General features: G+C 37.0%; 2 protein-coding genes across 3 annotated transcripts in view; one reads left to right on the top strand and one right to left on the bottom strand.

Annotated features, from left to right (window-relative positions):
* Positions 1-2,152, top strand: part of LOC135687720 (homer protein homolog 1) — a 41,746-nt gene extending 39,594 nt beyond the window's left edge. For both annotated transcript variants that reach the window (XM_065204359.2, XM_065204361.2), the window contains one exon: positions 475-2,152. In XM_065204359.2, the coding sequence (XP_065060431.1) occupies positions 475-654 (180 nt within the window). In that variant the 3' untranslated portion in view covers positions 655-2,152. The remainder of the gene's footprint in view (positions 1-474) is intronic.
* Positions 1,636-24,136, bottom strand: LOC135687719 (sodium/potassium/calcium exchanger 2). Its single transcript, XM_065204358.2, has 7 exons — positions 22,881-24,136; positions 15,708-15,780; positions 11,769-12,313; positions 8,142-8,276; positions 6,913-7,032; positions 5,706-5,842; positions 1,636-5,478 (listed from the first exon to the last, which is right to left on the bottom strand). Exons 1-7 carry the CDS (start codon positions 23,628-23,630, stop codon positions 5,232-5,234), a joined length of 2,007 nt encoding a protein of 668 aa, XP_065060430.2. The 5' UTR covers positions 23,631-24,136; the 3' UTR covers positions 1,636-5,231.
* Between the last annotated feature and the right edge of the window lie 1,323 nt (positions 24,137-25,459).

The raw sequence follows: 25,459 nt of genomic DNA, 5'->3' as shown, positions 1-25,459 counted from the left end.
ACCTGATTTTTGACATATTTAACTAATTGTGCATAGCTAGAAGTATTGCATGGTATTCTTTTCGTTGATATGGTCAATTCTAAAGTTCTCAAAATATATTTTTGTGACGTCACACACACCTAAGAACACTATTGACGAATGTTTAGACATGACCTTTTGATGAAAATATTTACAGTCACTAATCTATGGGAAAAGCGAAAGATAAATTTTACTATACATTAATTAGCAATTAAATAGAGGATTTTTCACCTTTCTAAAGTAGAAATTTTGCTATCTGCTCTTCTGTTTCCTTGATTTTATCCTACTTTTCAAGATGGCGAGGTATATTATGCAAATGATCTTCATCTTACTCCTTAAGACACTCCATTATTGGAATCAAAAATTTTCTTTTTTTATCTCAAAGGTTCCCTAATCGTTAAAGGATTTAATCATTTATAATAAGAGAAAAATGACTGGTGTTTTCTTAATTTGCAGCAACTCCAAAGTGAAAACCGAAAACTGATGCAATCAAACGCACAATTCGAACAAAGAATTAAAGAACTTAAAAGCAACGAGCTAAAAATAAAAGAATTAAGAGACGTTGAGAGTAACTTAAAGGATAATATCTCGCAGTTAATGGCTCTTCAACAACGAATGTCGAAACTGACACAGTAGTTAATTCTTTTATTTGCTGTGGAAAACAACGCCTCCAGATGGCCGTCATTACTGGAGTGAAATATGGAAAAGACTTGTCGTCTGTCATGTTGGACCAATTTGTCATCAACGCCAAGGATAGTCTCGCCTGACAATCCATCTGAGATCGAATGGAAGATATATCAGCAATACCACGGAGTGCCCTTCCTCGAGACTCCTTGAGACCCATAGCAATAATCTCTTTTGGTTATAGTTGCCTTTATTATTTAATATTGTTTGAAGATGCTAGCTTTGTTATACAGAACTGTGTAGATTATTAGAGAACAAACTGTTCAGCTTTTTTAACACTCGTGCACTTTCAAATCGAGTTTTGAATGAGCTTTTCTTTATTTAGATTCCATCGCCAATTTTATGTCGCCTAAACCCCACGCAAGATTATTCAACATAGATAGATCTTAGAAAATGAAAGTGCATATTTTTAAATCGCTTAACTCATCCAATATTTAGCGCCATGTCCCTGTTTTGTGGCAAATAACGCGTGTAGGTCACCTTTGCACTAGTGCCGACCATCTAGAAATCATGATTAGGGAATTCAAACACTGCCAGCCCTGTATAGAAATATATCTTCGGTAAGTTAATAGTATATTTATATCAGCCTTATCCTTATGTAATTAATTATTCCCCTCTTAGAAAAAAAATACTTTGCTTTTCTCGCACTTTGTTGAAAGCATTCTACGCCCTGTGAAGTCAGGTTTTGTTCTCTTTGGTATCAACCAATCACAGTCGCGTATAAGTGATTTGGTGTGATACTGATTGGGCGTTGTCAAAGACACGCAATCGTGCCTCGATTTTCATTTCCTCAGAGACCGCGAGACATGTTTGTTATTCAAGAAAGCTCTTTTGCAGTTACGTCCCTTTTTAGTCCGTTGTGGATTAGCTTAGATGATGCAAGTTCTTCTTTATTCCCAAACCAAATTTGTTTTTGTTTTTGTGGTAAATTCGGTGTTATCGACTCTTGAATTGTTTAGAATTGTTTGATTTGGACTTTGCAATAACGTGTATTTAAAATCCCAAGGGTAGAAGAGTATTTGACGAATCTTCCTCTTCAAATTTACTTAACTTGCAAGCACCAATGGTTGAATTTGTTTCATTCTGCAGTGACCTTGCATTGGTGAGTCTTTTTACCCTCTTGAATTATTAGCAAGTCCGCTCCTTTTGTTTCGAATGGTACTAGGCCTGCGACTCTCTGTTTTTACAAAAGAACTTTCAAATTTCGTCCAAAGTTTGTGGCGAAAACTAATGCAAAATCTGTGTGGTAATATCAAATGTGTTTCTAGTCTTAAATGCTCTGTATTAACTTTTCTAGTTAATGTTCTCGTTGTACAGTTTTTTACTTTAAATCTGTATCTCAATTTATTGTACTCACTTTAACGAATCTGACAGTTTCGTTTATGACTTGTGTATATGTTTTTATTTGTATTGAATCAAACGAATTGCCCACGAGGAAGTTTCGTTCCAATTTGCCATCTGTCTGAAGTACTTCCTATCTGATATTTCATTTAAGCACCTGTAGTAGACAGGACTTCGGTAGTAATGACATTTTGCGAAGCACCACGTGCTGTCTAAAGCCTATTTCTTGTCCTCAAATTTGTATAAAGTCATCAAATTGATACGAAGCTTGTTCTGTCTTGAGGCGGATATTGACAATGAGATGTACAATATTAGATGAAATGAGAAACAGTAACATATTAGGAAGGAAATATTCTCCATTTTGTCCATTTTTAGCGATATTTTCGCTGGAGTTTCGGTTTTGGTAGTATTGCTTTGCTACTTTTTTACCATTGTGAGTAAGAAGTTTCGCTGTTCATACGGTAGTTAACGATCCCGCTATCAAGCTACGTGCCCGTTATATTAGCAATAGTTGTGTTCTTTGGGAAAATAGACTTATCCGTGCTCAACTCTCGTCATTTCACATTTAGCGACTACCTAAAAGGAATAATATTTCAGATCTTGTTACGAAAACTCTCAGTTTTTTGCCTAAACTCAAAAGTAAAGGGATTTTGAAACAAGGGACATTGTTAATCGCTATTTTAATGCGATAAATTCTTTTTCGATGGTTCATCGCCTACAAACTACTATGTGATGATTATCCTTCGTGGCAGTCGCTAAAAACTTTTTTTCGGTGGAAAAGAGCGTCAAATAAAATGTGTTCTAGACATGAACATATATTATCCTATTGGCCGGGTTGGTTATTTTAATCACATTCTGTTTACTCTTTTTCTCAAATGTTAAAGGCAATCTGTCACGACGTGGATTGATTATAAGAACAAAGGGATTTTTTATTGTTTCCAGTCCCCCTTTAATTCATCGCATTGTAATAAATATGGCAGAGCGCTGGAATCGTGTTTAGGCCATTGTTCCAGCTATTGTTCTCGTTAACCAATCCACAACGAGACAGATTGCCTTTAAAGGTTAATAAATACACATTTGGGAAGAATGGTGTGAAATTTACTTGCTGCAGATAAATTTCTGCAAAAACTATCTTGGGGTTTTTATTAACAATTCAGACAGCATTAAAAGAATAGTAAGTAGTGTGATAAAAGGGACAGTGACAACATGGGGAAAATGACAACATTCTATATTGATATCACGACGAGAAGTCTGAAGTTATTTTAAGTCGAGTTGTTCTAAAGATATTTCAGAAAACAAGGAGGATAGAAACAACTTTTGCAGCCAATTATATTTATAGCTTGTTTGTCTTTATTTACACGCAATCACATCAACAAATCATAAATTAATATACACAATAAATATATTAATTAATAAATAAAATAAAGTTTAAGACAAATACTACTTTTCCTCTAGACAATTTTCTTTTAACAATATACAACAGGTATGTCTAAATTGTGCATAGAAAAATAAAAGATAGGTTTTGAACCTTTTAGCATGCTGTTAGTTAGATCCACACCGTACCGAATAAGGAACAGCTATGTAAAGAAAGATTTGTTCCATTGTGACGCCCAGGGCCTCCGAGGAAGGGTTGTCCGGGGGGTTATGCCCCCACTTTCCAACCTGTGTCGGAGCCCATGGTGACGCCAGCTTTCCAGGAATAGGACACTTTTTGAAGATCATTAGTACAACATAGGACCTTTTAGACAGCTTTTAGAAAACTGAATCTCATCCAAATAAAAGACGCCACCCCCAATTATCCAATCTTTAGAGTATCAAGCACCTTCGTTTCTTAAACATCACAATCTTCCCCTTTGGAACGGAGTTGTAACAATATATACCACTGCTTTCGCAATAGAAGAAAGTCTGAATAGTCTGAAGTCTGAACATAAGTTAGGGTCCCATTCCCATTCATAATTTACAAAGAATTGCAAATGACAAAGATGTGAAAGTGCATTTTACAGCTAGCTAATCGCAAAGAACGCAAATATTCATCTAGTCAAATGACGTAATATTTTTCTATGGGCTAACAGTCTTGAACTACTTTGTAAACACGTGAAAAAGAGAAAGTGAAATTGTACTTTCTAGCCTATCGCAAAGTGCATGCCCTAATGTGGTTATGAGTCCGTAGACTCAGTCCGTAGACCTAGTGGTTATTAAAATACTCAATGGTTTTGTCGTTGTTGAACCTTTAAGATCCTTTTTTTCGAAACAACAGTCAAAGCAGATCTACACGAAAGAAGATTTATGCCCATCTTTGAGTCGGTTGGGTAAAGCCGTTTTCAGGAAACTTTCCTAACATGGTCTTAATAGACTGGAAACTGAAGAGTTAAAACACGTTTGTTAAGTCAAAGTTTCGATGCTGTCTTTACCATGCCAGTATATGTGTTGTAGAAATTCTCTATTCTAAAGGATTTATCAAAATTTAGCCATTGTTCACTTGTTTTTTAATGCAGTCAAAGATTTGTATTAACATGTCACACTAGAGAATTAGAGTTGACATAAATATGATAAGTATTTCATTATCCATTTATAGAGCTCTTTGTAGAGCTGATTCAATTTTAAAAGTCGCGAGAAATGGGATGAGAATGATAAAGTTGTTATTTGAAAGTAAAGCAAACGACAATCTCTGTATGCAGACTTAGTAACGGCTTACGTATATACAACTAGACCTTATTCAAATTAATCACTTGTAACTTGATTTAAGGTTATGCCCACTAACGAGAATGCTTTATGACGAGTAGCAGCACGGTGTTAAATGGAGAAACTATCTAAATCGCAAATATTATACGACTAGTATGTACGTATGACAGTCATGAAGGAGAGGTCCCTATATCATTCAACGCTTCCTTAAAATTTCTCTATATGTATTTACGTAGCGTGCCGTTACCCGTCGTTTTGTTGCCTTTCTCTACAGCAGCATCGTGTCGTTTAGTTATACCGTGTCATCTACGCAATCGTTGCATCACTGGCTCCCATATGTGAAAATCAGATGACATCATCTTAGATGAAGGATTTTCAATTTGGAAACGTCGTGACTATTCGTGCTTTAAGCTATACTTCACGAACATTTGTCTCCAGTGAGCAAGTGAATGCTACTCGAGCGCCATGACATGTCTTCAATTTCCAATAAATAGGATAAGAACTGCTTACTTGATGAAGCATCCTATTTTTTTAAATTCAATAAGCAATGTTATTGTAATAAATAACGCGTATAGGCTGAACATTGCAGCTGCCAGGTATTTTGTCATCCTCCACCTGAATATCGCAATAGCTGCAACGACTGACACAAGCATTAGGAAAAGAAGAATCGTTGAGCAGAACAGACCAGAGCTATCCACCCTGTAAGCATTGAACGAGTGAATCCCGCTCCACACCAGCCATGGGACAGGTAACCTGTGAAATATATAAACGAAATCAAATGATGCAGATCTCTCTACAACAAAAGTACACACGTGCTCAAAACCTTTTATTAACAACAATTGTGTGAGTTTGATAACAAAGTTATGTTTTGCTGGTTTATCTACCTCTTAGACTTTCTTTACTTTTAAGAAGGGAGGAAAATGTCTTAACACGGCCAAGACCAAATTCTACCCTTAAGAAGGATCGTTAAATGATCTTACCCAACAGTCACATCAAAAATGTTGCTGCCAATCGAGCTTGACACAGCCATGTCACCAAGGCCTTCCCTAGCAACCAGTACGCTAGTAATAAGATCGGGGATACTTGTACCAGCTGCTATGAAAGTGAGGCCCATAACCTAAAATTGATTTTAAAAAGGTGTAAATGGAGTGAAAAAGGAAAGCCATAAACGCAATCAGCCACGCTTTAAGTGTTTCACTGAACTTAGAACTAGAGTAAACGCATTACAAGATATACTGTTAACTCTGGTAACTACTATCCAATGATATTGAGCTTAGCTCTACCTTACGTAGAATAGAGCACAAGTTTAGGAATGCCTCATTTTCCCATGCTTTTCAGGGTATTCCTGTCCATTAACAAGGGTAACAAAATTCGTAAACAACAAATTTAACCAGTTTTGCTCGTACATTAAGATCAAAAGGGAAAATAGATTGCGTCTTTTCGAGTTAATTTTGTAGAAAGAAAAAAGCGGGCCTAAATACGCAAATGTTCCATCATCGACTCTCTTGAATCAAGTGACCCCTGATTGGTTTCCTGAAGTTGCTTAACAACGACAAATGCTGTAACGTTTAAGAAAAGGATATCATATCATTAGGCTGGTTATCTATGAAGGAGAGACGAGAATGGCACCTTGTGAAGCTGACTTTTAATTATATAACAGATCATAACAAACCAGCATATATTGACATATCATTAAAAGAAAACAGAAAACATCTGAGATCAAACTCTGCACCACAAGTTGCAACTACAACAAATTCTAAAATTTTGAGGAACAGTGCAGCTGAAATTTTTAACAAGATGCCAAATGCGATAAGAAAATCAGAAACGAAAGCCGAATTCTCATCAAAATCTAAAGAATATTTTCTTACTGAAGCAAAAAAGAGACTTTTAGTTTGATTCATAAAGAGAAGAACCTAACTTTTAATTCCAATTTACATTTTATGGTATTTAAACTATTTCAATCTCTAATTTTACATCGTGTAGTATTTAACGACCAGACGAAGAGCCACCCTGTGGAGATACTGGTCATGATCCATTATTATTATTTTTATTATTATTATTAAATGCCTTCTTTCTATGAAAAGGATTCTAATAGACATCTTAACCCAAAAGCAATCATGAATGCATACTTGGCTTTATACAGCTCAAGAGGTCCAAGAAAGTTAAAGCTGAAAGTATTTCACATACCTCGGGAGGTATCCCTAGCGTTGATCCTGTTGTCGACGCCCACCACACCATTAGATACGAGAATCCTCCAATCCACAAAATACTTCCGATAAAAGTCAACGGGAAAAACTTTCGCATTTTCTGCAATAAAGAAAGCATATCGATATATCGAGAGCAAGCCTCTCGTAGCCCACAATCTCTGAAAGCAAGAAATAGCAGGAGCATAGCACATAGCATGGTATAAACAAAATTAAAATTAGATAAATTACCTTTTTCATTTTTGGTTAAATACATTTGATCCGTCAAACAAAGGTCTCAATTTACACTTAAGCAGCCTGTGTTTAGGCCATAAAATGCTATTGGATTTCTTTCAGGTACACAATTTTCTTCTTTGCGAAAAGAGAATGTGAACAGCAGAAATTCATGCTTTTACACCAGTTTGGATACAATTGAACGATTATATAAAGAGGCTACTAATTGATACAGTGAACAGCAATCATTGAAAAAAAGCAACATTATTTGGCTAGAGAAGTAAAAATACGAAGAATGTGGCGAGCAGTATTGTAAGTGGTAAGTTTGATTTATTTTAATTGTGCTTTTCTAGATATGAAGGCGGATTAACAGCCAGATGTAGGTTGCTAAAAGGTAGAGAAATTCTCCATAGAATATAAAGGACTGTAAACTGCAAGCTGGGTTGAAAATCTTGGAAAGACTCCTATATGAATGTGTTGCTCAAACATAAATCTCAAACAATCTTCAAATTATGCTATCTTCAAATGTTGCTATACCAAAAGCTTACTTGCTTATATCTGTGAGAAAACAAGCGTACTTTTGATAAAGATACATCAACCGACCTTCCCCCCTCCCCCCACGAGTGGCGGCTACAGCCTGGGATAAGTGGGGAACAAAAGGTGTGTCAGGGACCACGCCCTTTTGGATTCGCCCTTTTTCCCTGTTTACAACATTTTCTTTTGGAGGAAACACCTCCTGTCTCCCAAGAAATGTCATTTAAATTTGACGATCTAGATAGCATTCACATATCCCCCCCCCCCCCCCCCGAAGTTTTCTCATCAGGTTTGCAAGAATCTCAAGGACCAACTTTCTGCAAAAGTGGGGGACTAGTCCCCCCACTTGGCTCCGCCACTGCTCCCACCTCCTCATCCAGCCACTGTCATTAAGGGGACCCTGGCTTCTTAGCTAAACTCACGAAGTTTTGAAACTTGAATTCAATGAAAATGGATAAAACTTACCGGTCGACGGACATCGGGTAATGTGAAGAAAAGCAAAATGACTATTGGAAACTTTATAATATAATAAATACGCATTAGATGCGAGTCGGGAAACGCCAATGACAAAGGCTCCTCGTCGTCTTCGTCCGATGATCCCTGAAACAAAACAAATACATCTAAAATTATTTCAAAATTTTTGACAAACATCAAGATGGAGTGTTTAGAATAAGATAGACAAGAATTTTCTCTTATCTTTTCGTGTTAGAATTCTGAAGATAAAAGTGTGACCTTGATAGCTTCTGTAGTGTTGTGCTGAAAAATCAAGCCCACGTATATGGATTTCCTGTTTGAGGAAAAAGATTTCTGCATTGTATTTCATATTTCATATTTTATAAATATTTATACAGGGTACAAATTCAATAAAGTTTACTGTTTTACAATTTGGCCCTGTTAGAATTGAAGTCGCTAATATAGTTACAAATAAATTAGATAAAAATATATACATCTGAATACAATAAGATAACTGTACAAATTAAAGATTTTCGTACTCCAACTGTTTCAACTTAGATTCAAAAGAGTATACCGAGGGGGCCTCTTTGATATCGTTTTTAAACTTGTTCCACGGTAAGAGAATGCCTTATGGCCACAAACTGTTCGCATTAACGGTACTGCAAGATCATTTTTAGTGTTTCTTAACTCTCGTGTGTGGGCATCTGATAGTCTAGCGAATAGGTCTCTAAGGTACTGTGGTGCAAGATCGTTTAAAGATTTATACATCATTGTAGATGTCTCTTTCACGATCATTTCTTTGATGGACAACCAGCCAAGTTCTTTGCGTAACGGCACATAAGGTGCATCATAAGGACTACCCGTAACGATTCGAGCAGCCCCGTTTTGTAATTTTTGTAGAGACTCTATTCTCTTAATACCACTACAGCCCTAAACGGAACAGCAATAGCTAGATGTGGTTCTACAATACTACGATAAATGTCCTTCAAGGTCTCCATTGATACAAAGTTTGTACAGTGCTGCAATAGGCCGATCGCGCGAGAAACTGTCCCTTTTATGTTCTCAATTTGGGACCTCCACGTTAGACTATTGTCTATAAGGAGACCAAGGTATCTTACTTTGTTCACTAAGTCAATATCAGTACCACGTACGTTAAACACTGGCAACAAAGCAGGCTGCCCTGCCATTTTATTTACATTTTGCACTAACCCAACAATCATAGCCTGTGTTTTAACGACGTTCAAGGATAGCTTATAACCTTGAAGCCATTTCTCGATATCGATAAGTTCAGCGTTTAACACCATGTGCAATTCATCCAAAGTTTTTGAGAAATATGAAATCATGGTATCATCAGCATACATGTTTGTCAGAGCCTTCTTTAATGCAAAGGGAGGATCATTTATATAGATCAGAAAAAGAAGTGGCCCCAAGCAAGACCCTTGTGGCACTCCGATATCAATAACTTTAATGTCAGAAGAGACGCCATTTTTTTGCAAAACTGCTTCCTTCTATTCAAATAAGATCGAAACCAATCATGTTCCAAGCCGCTAATACCATAGAATGTCATCTTATCAAGAAGAATACCATGATCAACGGTATCAAGAGCTTTTTTAAGGTCAATGAAAACCATAGCTGTAAATTTCCTTTTGTCGATGTTGACGTACCAGTCATTCCTGCATTTCAGAAGGCATGTGATAACAGAGTGTAAAGAGTGAAAACCGGACTGTTGTAAGCATATGAGTTTGTTTTCTTCCAAATATCGATATAATTGGTCGTACACAAGCTTTTCAAAAAATCTAGAAACAGCTGGTAGAACAAATATTGGCCTGTAATTTGATCTTTCATCAGATGGGCCCTAGCATTAAATATGGGAGCTACCCTAGCATCTTTCCAGCTGCCAGGGAAAACACCCGAAGATAAGGAAAGGTCCAAAATATCACAGAGTGAATCAGAAACAACAGGAAAGGCTACTTTTAAAAAAAGCTGACAATGTTATCCACACCAGACCCATGTGATGTCTTGATCTTATTTGAGGCCTTTTTCGATTGTCCTCTTGTCGATGGCAACGAATTTGAATGGTTCTCTTCCATTCGAGGGATTTGTTATATCATATTGATGAGACAGAATGAGATAAGGCTGGGCGGGTAACTTGCCACTGAGATTTTTCCCCCACACTGCAGAAATAATCGTTCATCGAGTTAGCGATATCATGATGTGAATTCATCTCCTGCTCGTTCATTTTTAGGGAATCGATTTTGGTAATTTTAGATCTTTTATTCAATAGGAGGTTTATTGTTTTCCATGACTGCTTTAAGCATTAAGCATAAGTTTGGGTTGTCGCTGTATCAAGCCCCGAATAATTCGAATACAAAATACTAAATAATGATCGCTAAATGAAATTTTTAGGACGCCTCAATCGACAATATTTGCAGGAGTGTTAGTTGCAACATGATCTTTCAATGAAGACGTGTCCAACGTCTCTCTGGTTGGTTCTTTAATCACTTGGTTGATTCATTAATCAATTTTAAATATTTTTGCCTGAATCTTACAAGTCGTAGGGAAATAATAGTGTTAATTCATTCATCTATTTTTGCAAACTACACAAACCATTGGCTTTTTTTCAATTCTGACAAGCTATACAGATCCAATCACGCCTATTTTACCACACTACATTTATCACGCCACATTTGTCACGCCATGTTTAAAACACCCATTTTCTTTTACCGCACCATTTTTAACAAGCCCCTTAAGCACCCCTGTCCATCAAAACAATTGCTATATTTTTCAACATGTCATCCCTTCTCATCGTCACCTGGAAATAGGTGTTATTAAAAATTGATGCCACACCACTGCCTACTTTTCTGAAAAGAGACCTTCTTACGTTCTGAAGAGTACGAAAAAATTAACCAAAAAGCTGCGAGACGCATTAGAAAAAGAACGTAGCTCTTAAGTCCTCTCTTAATTTTCCTCAAACATAAGAAATCCAGGCCTTAATTTTCGTGCAAATGAACTTTTTTCTTAACCACTAAGCGACTGGATGCCAAAATTGCAGCTTACTCGGAGCCTTCTTTGACGACAGCAGTGTACCACCAAACAGGTGCATTCTAATCGGCCTGAAGGTTTTTCAGGTCATCAAAATACCTTTGAAAATACCTTGATTGAGCCACTGTCACGCGAGACCCCAGGTAATGCCTCTTAGGAAGAGAGATTCATAAAATATTCAATGTTTTTGTCAAATTTCCTGATAGCTTAACCAAAGAGATAATCTTCTCTAAACAAAACACAATTTTCATAACCAACAGTGATATGTCTCTTTGCAAAGCCTGAGCAAAAAACCAAAATAAATGTTGAATTTCATTAAGATAAACGCAGAAAACTGTTCATCTCATCAACCTTATCATACGTGTAATGCAAGCAACTAGCTTAGTTTAAAGCCTTCGCTGGGTTTTTCAGTCAATTTCTGATGTTTTTAAATCTGTGGTAATCAAAATTAACGACGAAGAATTACCAGCTTGACAATGAATGAACTCTTCACGAATGTGAACCCTTGCCAACAACTAATTTCAGAACTGGTAAAATTCGAGTGAATAAGGAAATCACAAAAAATCATAACAAAGAATCCCTTGATAGGAAACAAACCTGCTTCTCCGCAGCTGCCTCCCTGAGGCAAACCCGGGACATACCATGATGACTAACACAGCTCATTTTGGACACTCGGCCACTAAACCGGACAGTCCTCTCCGTTTTCGGTGTGTCAACTGATGCAGTGCCTTGTTTCATGCTATTGCTTTGACACGAGGCCATACTACTCGTTCTGTCTCGTTTCGTATCATCACACGCATGATCATTGCTGAATATTGACGAATCGCTATTCGATCTACTTTGATCATTGGCTGTCTGTGACATACCACGATTGTGTCCGCTGTTTGGTACATAACTATAAGCGTCCGATTTTTCTGTTGATGCCTTGCTAATGTTGGAAGTCTCCTTCTTTTCCTTTGCTTCTGCTAAATAGTTATTCACCATCGCTTTTTTTCTTAGATCTGCATCGCCATCTTCACTAAGCTTGCTTCCCTCTCTCCCGTACTTATATTTGTCTTTCTTCAGCATATCTTTGCTACTGTCACGAAGGACTTCAGTTTGAAGAATCTCCTTCAGGCGATGAAGTTTACTTTCCGCTGTAGCTGTAAGCAAAATAAAATGAAAATCGTCAATCAAAATAATGTTTAGATTTAACATTCGTATGCTCAACACAAAAAATACTAGGCAGATATCAAAGTCCTCTTAAATATAGAAAACAGGAGCAGAAGAGAGATTGCCAGAAAAACATTCTGGTTACTTCTGTGGACTACATTGATCATCAAGATTGAAGAGAGGGGGCTGGAGGGTTATGAAAACGAAAATTAAACGACAAAATAGACGAAGATAATTTTTTCCCATTCAGTGCCGATCTTACTGACCAGGTGAATATTTTGCCTTCCAACTCGTGCAAAACTGGGAGGTGTCAAACCCCCTATAGACTGATATACTTCTCGATATCTAATATAAATTTCTATATTACATCTAGCAAGGTATAGCGACATGACAGTGAAATGCGTGCATGACAAGTCTGTGTACCGTATGATTAATTGTTGGATACTGTCATTTTGGGAAAGTTACAAGTATTTGTGGATTGGATTCAAATTCAGAGAACAACGAACAACGAACAATAAATATTTGTGGCACAAATGTAAGGGAAATGCTTCTTTTCCCCAGTGGCACATTGTTTTCCAGGCCTGGGCCCTAGAAAGCACAAAACAATATATTCTTAATCCAACAAGATTATACCCTCTACATTGTGTATTGGCGTCTGCCAAAACCCTCGGATAAACTTTCCTAACTTGCTAACCAATACCCTCTTACCGACAGCTAATATATCCCGAGAAATGCCAAGAAACCCCCTTTTTTATTGCTATACAATGAGGATTAGTTTAGCCCTAGCAACAGAAACAAAACACAATAGGCAGGGATGATGTTGGATTTATCTTCGTATGAATTCAACCTGCTATGCTCGACGTTGTATTGCAAAGCAGGGTTTAGTGTAAGCAAGAATGATTTGTTTATACGCAAGAGTTTTTCAATTTTATTAATTTGGATTATGATCATCGGTGATACGAGCTGCTTGTTTTCAATTAATAAAAAAGCGCTCGTTTCTGATGCCGCCGATACCAGCAATGGTGTTTTCTAATCAGTGGGACAATCACATTGCAAATTTTAGCTAATTCTATAAACTGAGACACAATATCATACCGACAAGCGCATCTGTGCGGCGAAAATCGACTACACTTTTGATTACACTCTTTCAGATTACACTTTTTTCACGATTTTTGGCTTTAGATTACACTCTTGCAGATATTGATAGTTCTGCTCAGTTGTGCGTAGCAATTTGGTGTATTTTGGGAAATTTGAGCAGTTCTCAAAAGTTGATGCTTTGACAAAATCTTGATGCTTTGACAAAAGCAGTTTGAAAGCTTTGAAACGGCAATGCCTTTTAATGCATCAAAGTATAATTGCGATTTCTTATTTTTCTGTTAAAAGAATTTAGAAGAAGAAATTTAGGCCATTGAAGAAGAAAATGACATCATCAGAAACACCGATACAAACAATAAGTATTTTATTATGGAATAGCAGTGGTAGTGCTTTTCCAGTAGGCAGCCTTCAATCTTAAAGATCATGGTGTACGCATTAAGTAAAGTCTTAGTCCTGATAAGTCTGGGTGTGACTAAACAATCCAATTCTTGAACAGCAGCGCTTGTTGCAGTGTTCACAAATATATGCATCATCGTTTACATCCAAGTTTGTTAATGACTGCTTTCTTCATTTTCTACTCTCCTCCTTTCTTTGTATCAGGGCTTGTTCATATCTCCTTGCTCCCATGGTCACATTTTCTCTCCAGGAAGAACGTTGCGTTGCACACACCTCCCAGTTATCTACATTCATATCAAATGATTTCATGTCACTTTCGCAATTATCATGATATCTCAACAACGGGCGTCCTTGTTTCCTAGAGCCATCACGAGCTTCATTGAATAGAAATGTCTTGAGAATACGGCTATCGTTCATCCTTTTGACATGCCCCAACCATCTCAACCGTTTCTGCATTATCATAGTCCCCAAGTGTGTTAGCCCCGTTCGCTTTAGTACCTGTGTCAGGTATCTTATTTTTAGTTTTGGTTATGAACAGATGCTTTCAAAAACATGCATAATAATTTCCTTGGATATTTATTAATACGCGGTAACCATCCAAAACAGTAAATGTTTTATCAACTGGATCTGTAAATATTTAAGTTGCATATATTCTTGTTGCTTATTCTAAAATATTTCAGTTGTTAGCATTTGGTTATATTGAGCAAAATCAGAACATTTACCTTGATATCTTGTTGAAAGAACAAAGATCATAAGTGACTAAGCAAGGTACAGGTAGAAAACACCAAATGAGTTTCGAAATGGTTGTCAGTTACTTATTTGAAGAGAGGGCAGTGGTGAGATCAGGGAAGAGAAAGGAATAAACTGCGTTGGATGGAATAAAGAAAGCAGATCCTTTTTCTTTGGTTGAGGATTTCAGAGTCTGTATTATGATTTTTATGCTACAAATTGTAGAAATATAGAGCTTGACGCACTTCTTCCGTTCTACTGCATGAACAAGCCCTGCTTCAGTTAAAAATGTTAACAAGAAGAAGTATAAAAAGCAATCAGCATGCTTTGAACTTCAAAGTAGAAGAGGGGCAGGCTGGTGCATAGAGTACAAAAAGTCTAGGTATCGATTTATAGTAAAATATCTTATTGAAAAGTGCCTGGGCAACGATCCTCTTTCCCTACTTTGGCAAAGCCTCTGAAGAGTACTTTATCCTGTGATTAACAAAAAGCTTTCTATTTTGAAAAATATTTGCTGCAAGTAGGCAAGGCGTGTCAGGGCCTGATAGGCTGAATCTATACTTTCGGATGCCAAAATCAAGAAACTTGCTATAGTTAGCAAGCACAACGAGAATATGTTATGCAACATTCATTAGATAGTATACAGATGCGAATAAGGTCAAGGTGATTGCAGGTTTCGGTCCAGTCGCTAAGAGAATGATATAAGGTTCACCGCAAAGCAAGTTTTCGTAGAAACCCACTCGAATCCATGACACCCGCTGTTTCGAACTCACGGCCTATGGCTTTGCACCAGTGCATTAAAGACCGGTTTTCACTTGAAGTTGCCCTGTTGCGGTCGCGCATCCCTAGCGAAAACCCGCGCAATTAATGACACCATTATGACAAAAGTTCCCTGAAGAGAGATCATCAATAGCAGTCAATCAATTAACCTAAAGCGAAAATATCTTGACACGGTCATCGATAAAAAACAGCGACAAACTGAGTTGAAAGCTCAAAGTTTCTCTTGAATTTGCCAGATATTTGAGGGATTAAATCTCTTTAGATCTTCCTGCTAAGATACATTTGCAAGAAACCATTGCAACAAATGACACAATGCAAACCAATCGAATTGATATACTTTCTATAGAAAAAGCAGATTCGTTAGACAATGAAACTATTACAAACCTTCTGAAATCGGATCCAGCGTATGGATGACAAGCTGAAGGGTGCAGTTTTGATAATGATGCTCATTGCCATTCTACAAAAAAGCGATAAAGAAACTCACAAACAACATACAAATAACTGAATGAAAAAAAGGTTGAACAAAAACGTGTAGAGACATTCGAATCACAATAAGGCAGTGTTTACCTACATTCTAAAAATTGGGAAATTCATAGTTGTAAATCGAGGAATAATGTAAAGAACATCTACAATTTTCCTTTATATCCCATATCATTTCGCTTCAATTTATTCATATAAATTATTGCTGGTTATAAAAATATAGTATTTATATCAATTTGTTTCACTAATTTACATTTCGTAGTGTAAATTCATTTTAATGGCCAGTTTTCAAACAAGATGCATTTTTTAAATTTAACACCCTGTCAAATATTTTCTAGCGCATTTGATTGGCTCTTTCTCTTGACCAATCAGCGACCACAAACTCCTTATTGGGTGACAAATTAAAGCAAGACAACCAACTGTTTCTGGTTTGTATTCATATGAATCTTTTTTTAAATGAAAGATGACCTTGCTGTTGTATTTGGTGAACAAAGCACACAATAACTTATCTTGTAGAGGCCCTTCCTGTTGAATTGAGTTTCTTCGAAACAATCTGTATGCATCACTAAATTTTCTTCCGTTGCGTAACTGAGTCATTTCTTAAAGAAGCCCAAAAATAATATTTTGCAACAGGAAATCAATAGATCCACATCAACTACAAGCCGCAGGTTCACATTAACTGGCTGAACTCTAACCTACGTTTACAAATAAATCTTGCTTGCATGCTTACTTAGAATGCACTCAATAAAGGTCTCTTATTTCAATTCAATCATATATTGAATTTATAAATGACTCGGCATTGAATTCCGCTGTTCAAGGTGCAACAATTCAGGGAATCAATAATAACAAACGTAGAGTTTGGACACGATGCAAAAACGTTACTTAGCAACCACAGCCATTCGAGTGCTTGGCAACAAAAGACACGGCTATGTTTTCATGGCCTAAATGTACTCTAAAGAAACTGTGCTATGTTCAAATAGGATCATTGTTGTATTCGATTAATGTTTACTTTTGGTGAAATGGCTTTCATTTGTCACGTTAGTTTGGCAAACGAGCTTAGGTAAACATTTGCGCGTTCTTATTTCCAACATTTAATCAAACTCAAGACAGGAGATTTCTGTTCTTTACAATAGACAGGTCCGTATAAACAATGGGAGCAATCGAATAACAGAAGGCAAAGGTGTTATGCCTAGCATTAATTTGTCTTATGAATTTAAACGCTGCAAGTCTTTTGTGTTTACGAAATTGTAATTATAAAGGCACCAGATATTGTCAAGAAAAAGTTCACGTGAAAGTCAAAATCTTCATTTGGTTTGTCTTTACAAAATCACCAGTGAATCCTTGAATGACTTTAAAAGCTCCTGAACTGTAAACTTCCTTTGGTTTCCAAGGGAACAAAACTTAACATGAGCAGAAAAGCCTGTTTCAATCCCACAGTTCTGGTCATCAAATCTATTAGCAGTCCATGCAATGGAAGTATGGCTTTATTATGATATCATTTTCACAAATACAAAAGGCTTCGCTTGTCATGAAAGTACAATGCTAAGTAAGACAGCATGAACGATATTTTTCAAATTTTCTAGGAGTCAGTTATTGGGAGGTGTCCGAAATTAAGAAGTGTCTAATATTAAGTGGTGGCGGTATTAAGAGGTGTCTAATATTAAGAGGTGTCCGATATTAATAGGAGTCCGATATTAAGAGGTGTCCGATATTAATAGGAGTCCGATATTAAGAGGTGTCCGATATTAATAGGAGTCCGATATTAATAGGAGTCCGATATTAAGGGGTGTCCGATATTAATAGGAGTCCGATATTAAGAGGTGTCTGATATTAAGAGGGGTCCGATATTAAGAGGTGTCTGATATTAAGAGGGGTCCGATATTAAGAGGTGTCCGATATTAAGAGGTGTCCGTTTATGAAGTTTTTTAACACTTTCTCAAAAGTGTCACGATTTCCAGATGAATTCACAATATAGATTTAGACTCAGCTTTTATGCAGATTTCCCCTTATCTTAGTAGCGGGATTTGGTCGACTTGGTTGAAGAAGAGTTACAGCTAACTCGACAAAAATGTATGTCTATTCCATATTCTACACTTTTGAGGGCTATTGAAAGAAGAACTCTTTTGTGCTGATCGCCTGAGAACTGAGACAGGTCGGCTAATGCAATGGAAGTCTATGCATACCAAAGTTTGGTATGCAATGCATCAAGTCTGGTAAAATGTCTTTAAAGGAGAGGAATGTCAGCTTTCGTTCAAAAGGGTTGCAGCGGCAACGTAGAAGCAGTTAATTTTATCAGTTTGAAACCGATTTCTGTCGAAATTCCTATCAGCTCAAATCCGCATTCACGTAAAATGCCATAAAAAATCCAGCTGCGATAAAACTACGTCATCTTTTTATCGAAAAATGGTGAAAACTAATGCTTAAAATGCATTTTTCGATACCAGTGCATTAAAAATAAACAAGAACCTCAAGAGACGACTTTTTTGTTTCAGATCCCAAGTAATCAAAATCTGCGGTAATTTTAAATAGTGACCACAGATTTTAGCGACAATGTACATGCAATTCAACAAGGCAAGGTTAAGTGCCCATGAAAGGATAGGCAGATTTTCAACTGTTCGGGTTTTTCTCTTGATTCGATTCTTTTCCTTTTATGCATCATTAACTGTTTTCATTTCAACATCATTTGTATTTCTTTGTAAGATTAGCAAGAATAGGCAAATACATCGACTTAACGACAATCACTGGCTTGTGGCGGTGCCAGCTGCCATAGTAAGACGGTGGAAAGGTAGATCGATGCAAGTCCCATCAAATCTTAAAGAATATTCCCATTTCTCAGAAACGTCACATGTTTGCATAATTTTAGCGCTACACCCTTCTACCTATGACTTCCTTTTTCCTGCACAATACATCTATCCATATTTTTGGAAAGCATCTGTGCCTGTGTGGGGTGTGGAGAGAGGTTTATTCATTGCTAAATACTTGATAATTGTAATTGTTTATGCTATAATCCGACTAACATCGAAAATTATGGTTATTGTATTGCCATAACTAAAGAAGGCGCAAGCATGGACAATACAAAATTTGTGGGAATGGGAGCCACTTATATTACGAAATCGATTTGGTCTGTTGATGACCTGTTTTGAGAATGGTTTTAAAGTGCTTTTGTTGTGCTGTATTTAAAGAAATACTGTTGCCTTTCCTTGATCCGAAATGCTGCCACCTTCTACATTAAGCTAAGAAACCAAAATCCACCCATAAAAACCTTAATTACGCATCAGCTGGCCTCTGCTTTAATTATTCGTGCTGCGTCAATCATTAAATGAACAGATGTATTGCCACAGAAAAGAGAGGTATGGTTAAAGTGCAAGCGAGATACTGCTTTAAACATCGATTCGAGGTTGCTTGGGTTCGCTTTTAGCAATGCATTGGCTTACATACGACTCTGTGTAGTCTGCAAAGCCCACCCATTGGGAAGCTTTCACATCACGGAGTTTTGGAAACTATTGGTATTCTATACTGGTTGTCTGAATTGAAGACAGAACGAATATTCCAAAACATTGGATTTACATCCTATTCTTTCAAACAGATCGTCATTGATGCCCTGGTCAACGTGAGGCCATTCTATTAACTTTGTCGAAAATGTATTTGACCTGCAAAATGTTGCAACTGAAAGAACTTTTGAATCGTACCCGAAAATCAAGCTAAGAAAATGAAAAAAACATTTTACTGAGAAGCAAAACAAGTGGCCTATTCTATTGAAGACAAGATGGTTTTTAAGATTGCAGCAACAGTCAGATGCTCGATGACCTGGCTGCCGTCTACGAATTTCATAACTGAATAGAAAAGACACAAAACAGCAATGCTGCATTAGCTTTTATTAAAAGGCTATATAGCGCACTGTGATATCATGCAAGAGACAATTTCGTTAACTTTGATAGGTATACACGCACACAGGTAGAAGGTTGGCTCAATGTCTGACCTCCAACTATCTTCAAAGTCAAATCATTGAACACGTTTATGGTGTATTGCCCACGCAAACACATCTTTTTGCACTTTTTCTAGTGTTCGTACAATGTTTTATTGCCAAATACCGAATGCTTTAAACGAATTGTGATGGCTAAAATCGGATTTTCACAAAAACTCTTTGCATAAAAATATTTTTCTTCTAAAGAATGATCTCATTATGACCCGAATAACTATCTGAAAACTGGCAAAACAATTTTTTAAACCATGTGACGTCTACATTTTGCATAGACATTGGCAACCTTACGCCAAATACACTGAAAGTTGGTTGACGATGTGTTATTCTTCATGTTTCTATGAAAGAGCCCCTCTGTAACAAGAATACCGAAGAGGTGTTTTAACAGAATTGCATTGGTAAAATGTACGCCTATGGAAAGGCAAGATACTAAAGAAAAAAATATAAAATGAAAGGATGAACAAGTTTTAAGGCAAGTGGTGCGAACGAATTGTTCAGGATTTGTAATATGATATTGTTATCGCTGTACATTTTTTATCCGGTTACATTATCATCGCAGGATAATCAAATGCATAGTGACTGGTTTTGTAAACAAAAAATGAATGACTACATCATTGGGTCTCTCGGAAATCTTATGATGAGCCAGCGGTGCTGTCTTAAAAAGCTAGGATGAGGGGCTGTGCTTAAGGCAACTTTTAAAAGCCAAACTCTAGACCACGCACATTTAACTCGCTTTTAAGTAATAGATTCTCTGTAATTTCTATGGAATCATTCAAAATATTCACTGACCTCCAAAGTATGATAAGAATGAGTTATTCATCGAAAATCGGTAACACAGTGAAGGATAAATTGACATTGTCAGGAACGGAAATTCGCCCAGAAATGTTATAGGGAGGCAGACAGATATTATCACATCATAGATTTATGTGAACCTGAAAACTGCACAAAAAAGTTATTGCTGCATAAGACTATACTTTGAGTGACTGATCGCTGCATTTGTATTGACATGGAATTAATTTTGAAGCTACTTTGTCTTTGATTTAAAATATTTTGTAAGATTTTTGCTGGTTCTGTTCAGAGAAGTTAATTGGGACTGCGAATGACCTGCCAGAAGGACAATATACCACATGCAGTCCAATTAAATATCTCAACAATAGTGACATTGTTGGTAGAAAAAAAGTGACCAGGAAATCACCATTGCACCTTCATTTTCCACTAATGAATAAGTTAAATTTTCCACCAATAAGTGTGAAAGAAAAACGTATCTCAAAAATGCACATTTTTGGAAACATGCTAAAACAAAGTAAGATTCTAAACTAACCCCCACTGTTTGAATGGATGTTTGCAAGCTCCAAGTTGTAATGAACTATGAAGGCAGTGACAGTATAAGACCCCTATTAGACAGATTTGAGCGAGCCACGGTGTATATCACAAGGACCCTTTTTAGGGCAAATCCTGTTTCTCTCCGAAAGGACTCTTTCTCTTTCTCACTGCAAAACCACATATCTATCACAACTAGGAGAGGTCCTATTGCCAAGATATATTAGTCAGGAGTGATCGCTTTTTGTGTGATCTCTAAGGGCAAGACTTGAACTAAAGTAACACGCGACCTCAAGAAAGGTGCCTCTTTTGGTTCTCCGTTTGGGCTAAGAGGCTCTGGGATTCCTTCTCTAAAAAACGGCATCATACGACGCAATATAGATTGCTTGACATTTTTAATTCACCTAGCCCATCAATTAAGCAAAGAGTTATAGAGCATAGATATTTGCAGATATTTGCAGAGTTTTTGGTACCAAGTGAAGGACTCTCAGAGCCCCTGGCTACTTTGGTAGGCCTTGGAGCAAGACTAAAGCTAGAGATGGCAAAATGGCCTAATCCTCATCGCAGTGAACCATGGAGAAAACTGGTGCTTTTGACTTGGTGTCTAGACTTTTTTGCTACAGACTCATGTCATGGAGCAATCAGTTTTCGTACGATTTTGATTGAACCACAGCTCTGCAAGTACAAAGAAAGCTTAGAAAAGCTGTTATTCTGTTATAAATCGATGTAGTTTCAGACAAAACGCCCCCATCTTTTACCACTGAATAGGTTTTCCTGACGTCATCTAATTCCCTACTAATCGAATCCATTCTATAAGCTATTAATGTGCAGAAATCCCAAGTTTCATGTTCTGTGACCTATGGTCGGATCGTCAATCCAGCGCGGTAGTAGGAAAGCCTCTCTAGTGTTTTGGAAGTCAAGGAAATAAAAATTTTCTTTCATTCATATATAATTACGGTCTTTTTTTATTTTCTTATGAAAATGGATATAATTTCTATCAGAGTGAAGAGCTGAATCCCGGAATTTCGACGTTTCACATCTGAAATCGTAGAGGAAGGTCGTTCATAGTGAAGCCTGCGTATAACAATTACTCCAGGTTTAGGCCAAAAATTAGACCCATCTTCTCGTTCAGGCTGTTTTCTCAAAATTGTCTTGGGTGTAAGATAGATTGAAATTCTTCTGGTCTCTGGTGATTGGTATTCGAGAACAACATACAAACTATTGGCTTCTTGGAATCGATATACGGTATCGACTTGGTATCGGCAAGATCACTAGGAGCCTGGAATCTAGGGACCTTTTGGAAGCAGAGATGAAAGAATGCTGCCAACCTAAGTTTTGAGCATTAACTATTATGGTAATTTTTGTTTAGGATGTTAATTTTTGCATTATTTTCTTGCATTGGAAGCTGATTAATCGAAAACTGAATTTGTGAATGTTCAACACCAATTCGCACGCAATAATGTGAATGCAAAAAACGTAAAGCATGGGATCTACCTGACTCATTCAGGGTTGCACCCGCCAGGGGTATACTGAAGCACGCAATAGTGACGCATCGAAACAGACCGACTTATAATGGGAAGGAAGAAATTGCTTAGGAGAATGGAGAAATTGCTTACTGAGGTAAAACAGAGGTCAGTTTTCTCTCTGTTTTCTCATACCAACATTTCGAAGTGCAGTCATTATAAACGGATTGTGAATACCAACAATCTAGGTGATTAATATGACACGTTTTCGAAAGAAGTTCAACAATAGGATTAAGGTTTATTAGCAATACTTACTTGAGGAGCGACTTTTCCTTCTGTCCCTTTGAAGACGGCAATAGCACGTTTAACCTTCGATTCAACTCTTGCATTGAAGTACATGAAAATCACATAAAGTATATAAACGCATAAGAGAGTTAAGGATTCCCACCATGAGATTATTGAATCTTCAAAGAAGTATATCAGTAGCCCAAGGGCGCACGAATAGAACATACTATCTCGCGTCAATGGCCACCAAGTGAGGTGCAGGACTGTTCTGCTGAAGACAACGCACATCCCAATTACAAACAAAACGTTAAAAACTGCACTCCCAACTATGGTTCCAAACCCTATGTTGGTCTTTGCGACGAATAATCCTAGAATCGAGGTGAACAGTTCTGGGGCACTTCCCCCCGCTGCCATAAACGTGGCCCCAGCAACATCATCTGAAATTGATAGTATATCTGATATGACATGCAAAGCTGGGACGAAAAACTCGTCGCATACAATCGCAAGGCCAAGAAACATGTAACAGATCCCTATGATATGCAAGACAACAGCCCCTTTCTTGAGTTCCGTGTCGCTAAATATATCTTCAGGATATTCTCCATGGTCATTCGAGTTATTAGTCACAAGCAGCTTTCGCTGTAACGACCGAGAGCTTTCCTGCCATGAGATTTCGGGATCTACCGGTTTGTATATAACCAAGGCTGCAACCGAGAATGATAGAGTGGATGCAAATACTGCAAATGCTACAAAAACCTTGAGACATGATCTTCTAGCTTTCATGACGAGATATTCAGCCTGTAATCACCATTAAATTTCTCGTTTACATAAGTTGAACATTATTAATCTGAACAGATGTCCTACTACGATCCTGAAATAACATGATTTTCTTCGCCTTGATCTGTCATATAAGTCAAAGTCTTCTGCAAACAAGCCAGTATTTGTCTTTAAAAATAATTCACCTCCATATTGTTTCAAATGAATTTCAGTAGCAGGTGCCAACCCCCGTATCAGCAGCATAGAAACCCAACAGCAACAAAAGCAAGTAGATGGCCTTGCTCAATTCCGATTCTTCTGTGCTAAGCGAAACGGTTCCAACGCTTTATAACAGTTCATGATAGGGTCTGTGCCATGGCAATTAGCAGCTCGCATACCGCAAGATGATTCTTCCAAAACATAAATAATTAACTGCTAAACTCGACTTCAATTTTGCGAAATAAAGCGGCGAGAATTTTTCCCTGGCAACTACCACTGACCACAGGGCATTCAGAGTCTACTGTTTCTAAACTCTACTCGCCGCTCTTGCGCATTCACAACAAAGGATCAATTTTAACAATAGGCAATAAGCCGTACAACAATATTGCTACATCGGTCTCACAGAAAACTCCAAAGGCTACCAAATTCACTCGCGTGTTTTCAAATTCCCATTTTATCAACAAATTTGACTCAGATTTTAACTTAGCGGTGCAAAAAGATTATATTCAAAATAAAAAAATTCTAGAGTCCGTCAGAAGCAATGAAATCTAAAATGGAAACAAATTCTTCATGAATTTATGCTTCAACTTGGCAGTCTTCAGGAATGATTCATAACCTGGCGCAAAGATGTAGCTTCTTTTCCAAGAACTGAACTGTCTACAAAAGTTTAACCCCTCAATTAGCTTGAAAAAATTGATCCGAAATTTTGAGATGAAAATTATGTTTTTGTGACTTCATTGGTTAACTTTGTATTTGTGGAGCGTATGCTGACAATTACTCAAAGCCACAAGTCCTAAATTGCCAAATTTCTACACAAAGCGTTATGGATAATAGCAAATTTCTAAAAAACAGAGACTATTATGTATTTGGCCTAGCTTTTAAAAAACACAAGAGAACTGGTAGTTCGTAGCCCATGGTAACAATTCCTTATTCTCCAGGGCTGGATAAAAAAAATTGATTGCCTCATAATTTATTCATACAAATTGTAATCTTAATTACCTATAAATGAGAGAATCAACGAGAAAAAAGCGTTTGATCGTATTTCTCTTTGACTTAATTAGAATTCCTCCTTTTGATTCTTGGACAATTTAAACAAAAGTTTTGCAGCCAGCGCTATTATAGTGACAAATACAGCGGCAAAGATTGAATGAGATATCTGAGAATTACACTCTCTTGGATGAAAACTTGTTGATCCCCCGGCATATTCTTCAACAACTTTTTTGAGTTGAAGTCTAAAAGGAGGAGACTCAGCGAACTCAGATTTGAGTTATTTTGCCTTCTCGTGAAACCGAAATTGCTACTGTTCCCGAAATTGCTAATTTTTATCTTCAAATTTTTCAAAATATGGATTGCATATCAAAAGCAGCCTGTGCCGAAAATTTGATGTCTTTGAGACTTTCAGACAGTAAATCAACTTATTCTCATATCAAAATTTAGCTTTTCCTTTCCATTTCACTGGAATTTGTTGCTGTTGTGAAATGTTTTCACAACAGCAGAAATTTAAATTCAAAATGTAGTGGCTCACGACCGAACAATCCAAACGACATGAAGTTTTAAGAAAAAATTCATTTTAAGATGGCGATTTAAGATCTAAAGACCATTGTTGAGAAAGGTCTGCAGATAGCGAAATGGAAAAT

The sequence above is a fragment of the Rhopilema esculentum genome, chromosome 20 (assembly GCF_057945365.1).
Source record: "Rhopilema esculentum isolate cy_ngs chromosome 20, ASM5794536v1, whole genome shotgun sequence".
NCBI classification, from domain to species: domain Eukaryota; kingdom Metazoa; phylum Cnidaria; class Scyphozoa; order Rhizostomeae; family Rhizostomatidae; genus Rhopilema; species Rhopilema esculentum.
Note: the sequence above shows the minus strand (reverse complement) of the source record. Positions and strands in the feature narration are given on the sequence as shown.

Bases quoted from the DNA above. Each gene is read 5' to 3' on its own strand.
- LOC135687719 (XM_065204358.2), bottom strand. From the start codon at position 23,630: ATGAAAGCTAGAAGATCATGTCTCAAGGTTTTTGTAGCATTTGCAGTA. The intron at 15,781-22,880 runs GTAAGTATTGCT...GCTTTTTTGTAG, and splicing joins AAGGAAAAGTCGCTCCTCAA to AATGGCAATGAGCATCATTA. The intron at 8,277-11,768 runs GTTTGTTTCCTA...GTTTTGTTTCAG, and splicing joins AGGCAGCTGCGGAGAAGCAG to GGATCATCGGACGAAGACGA.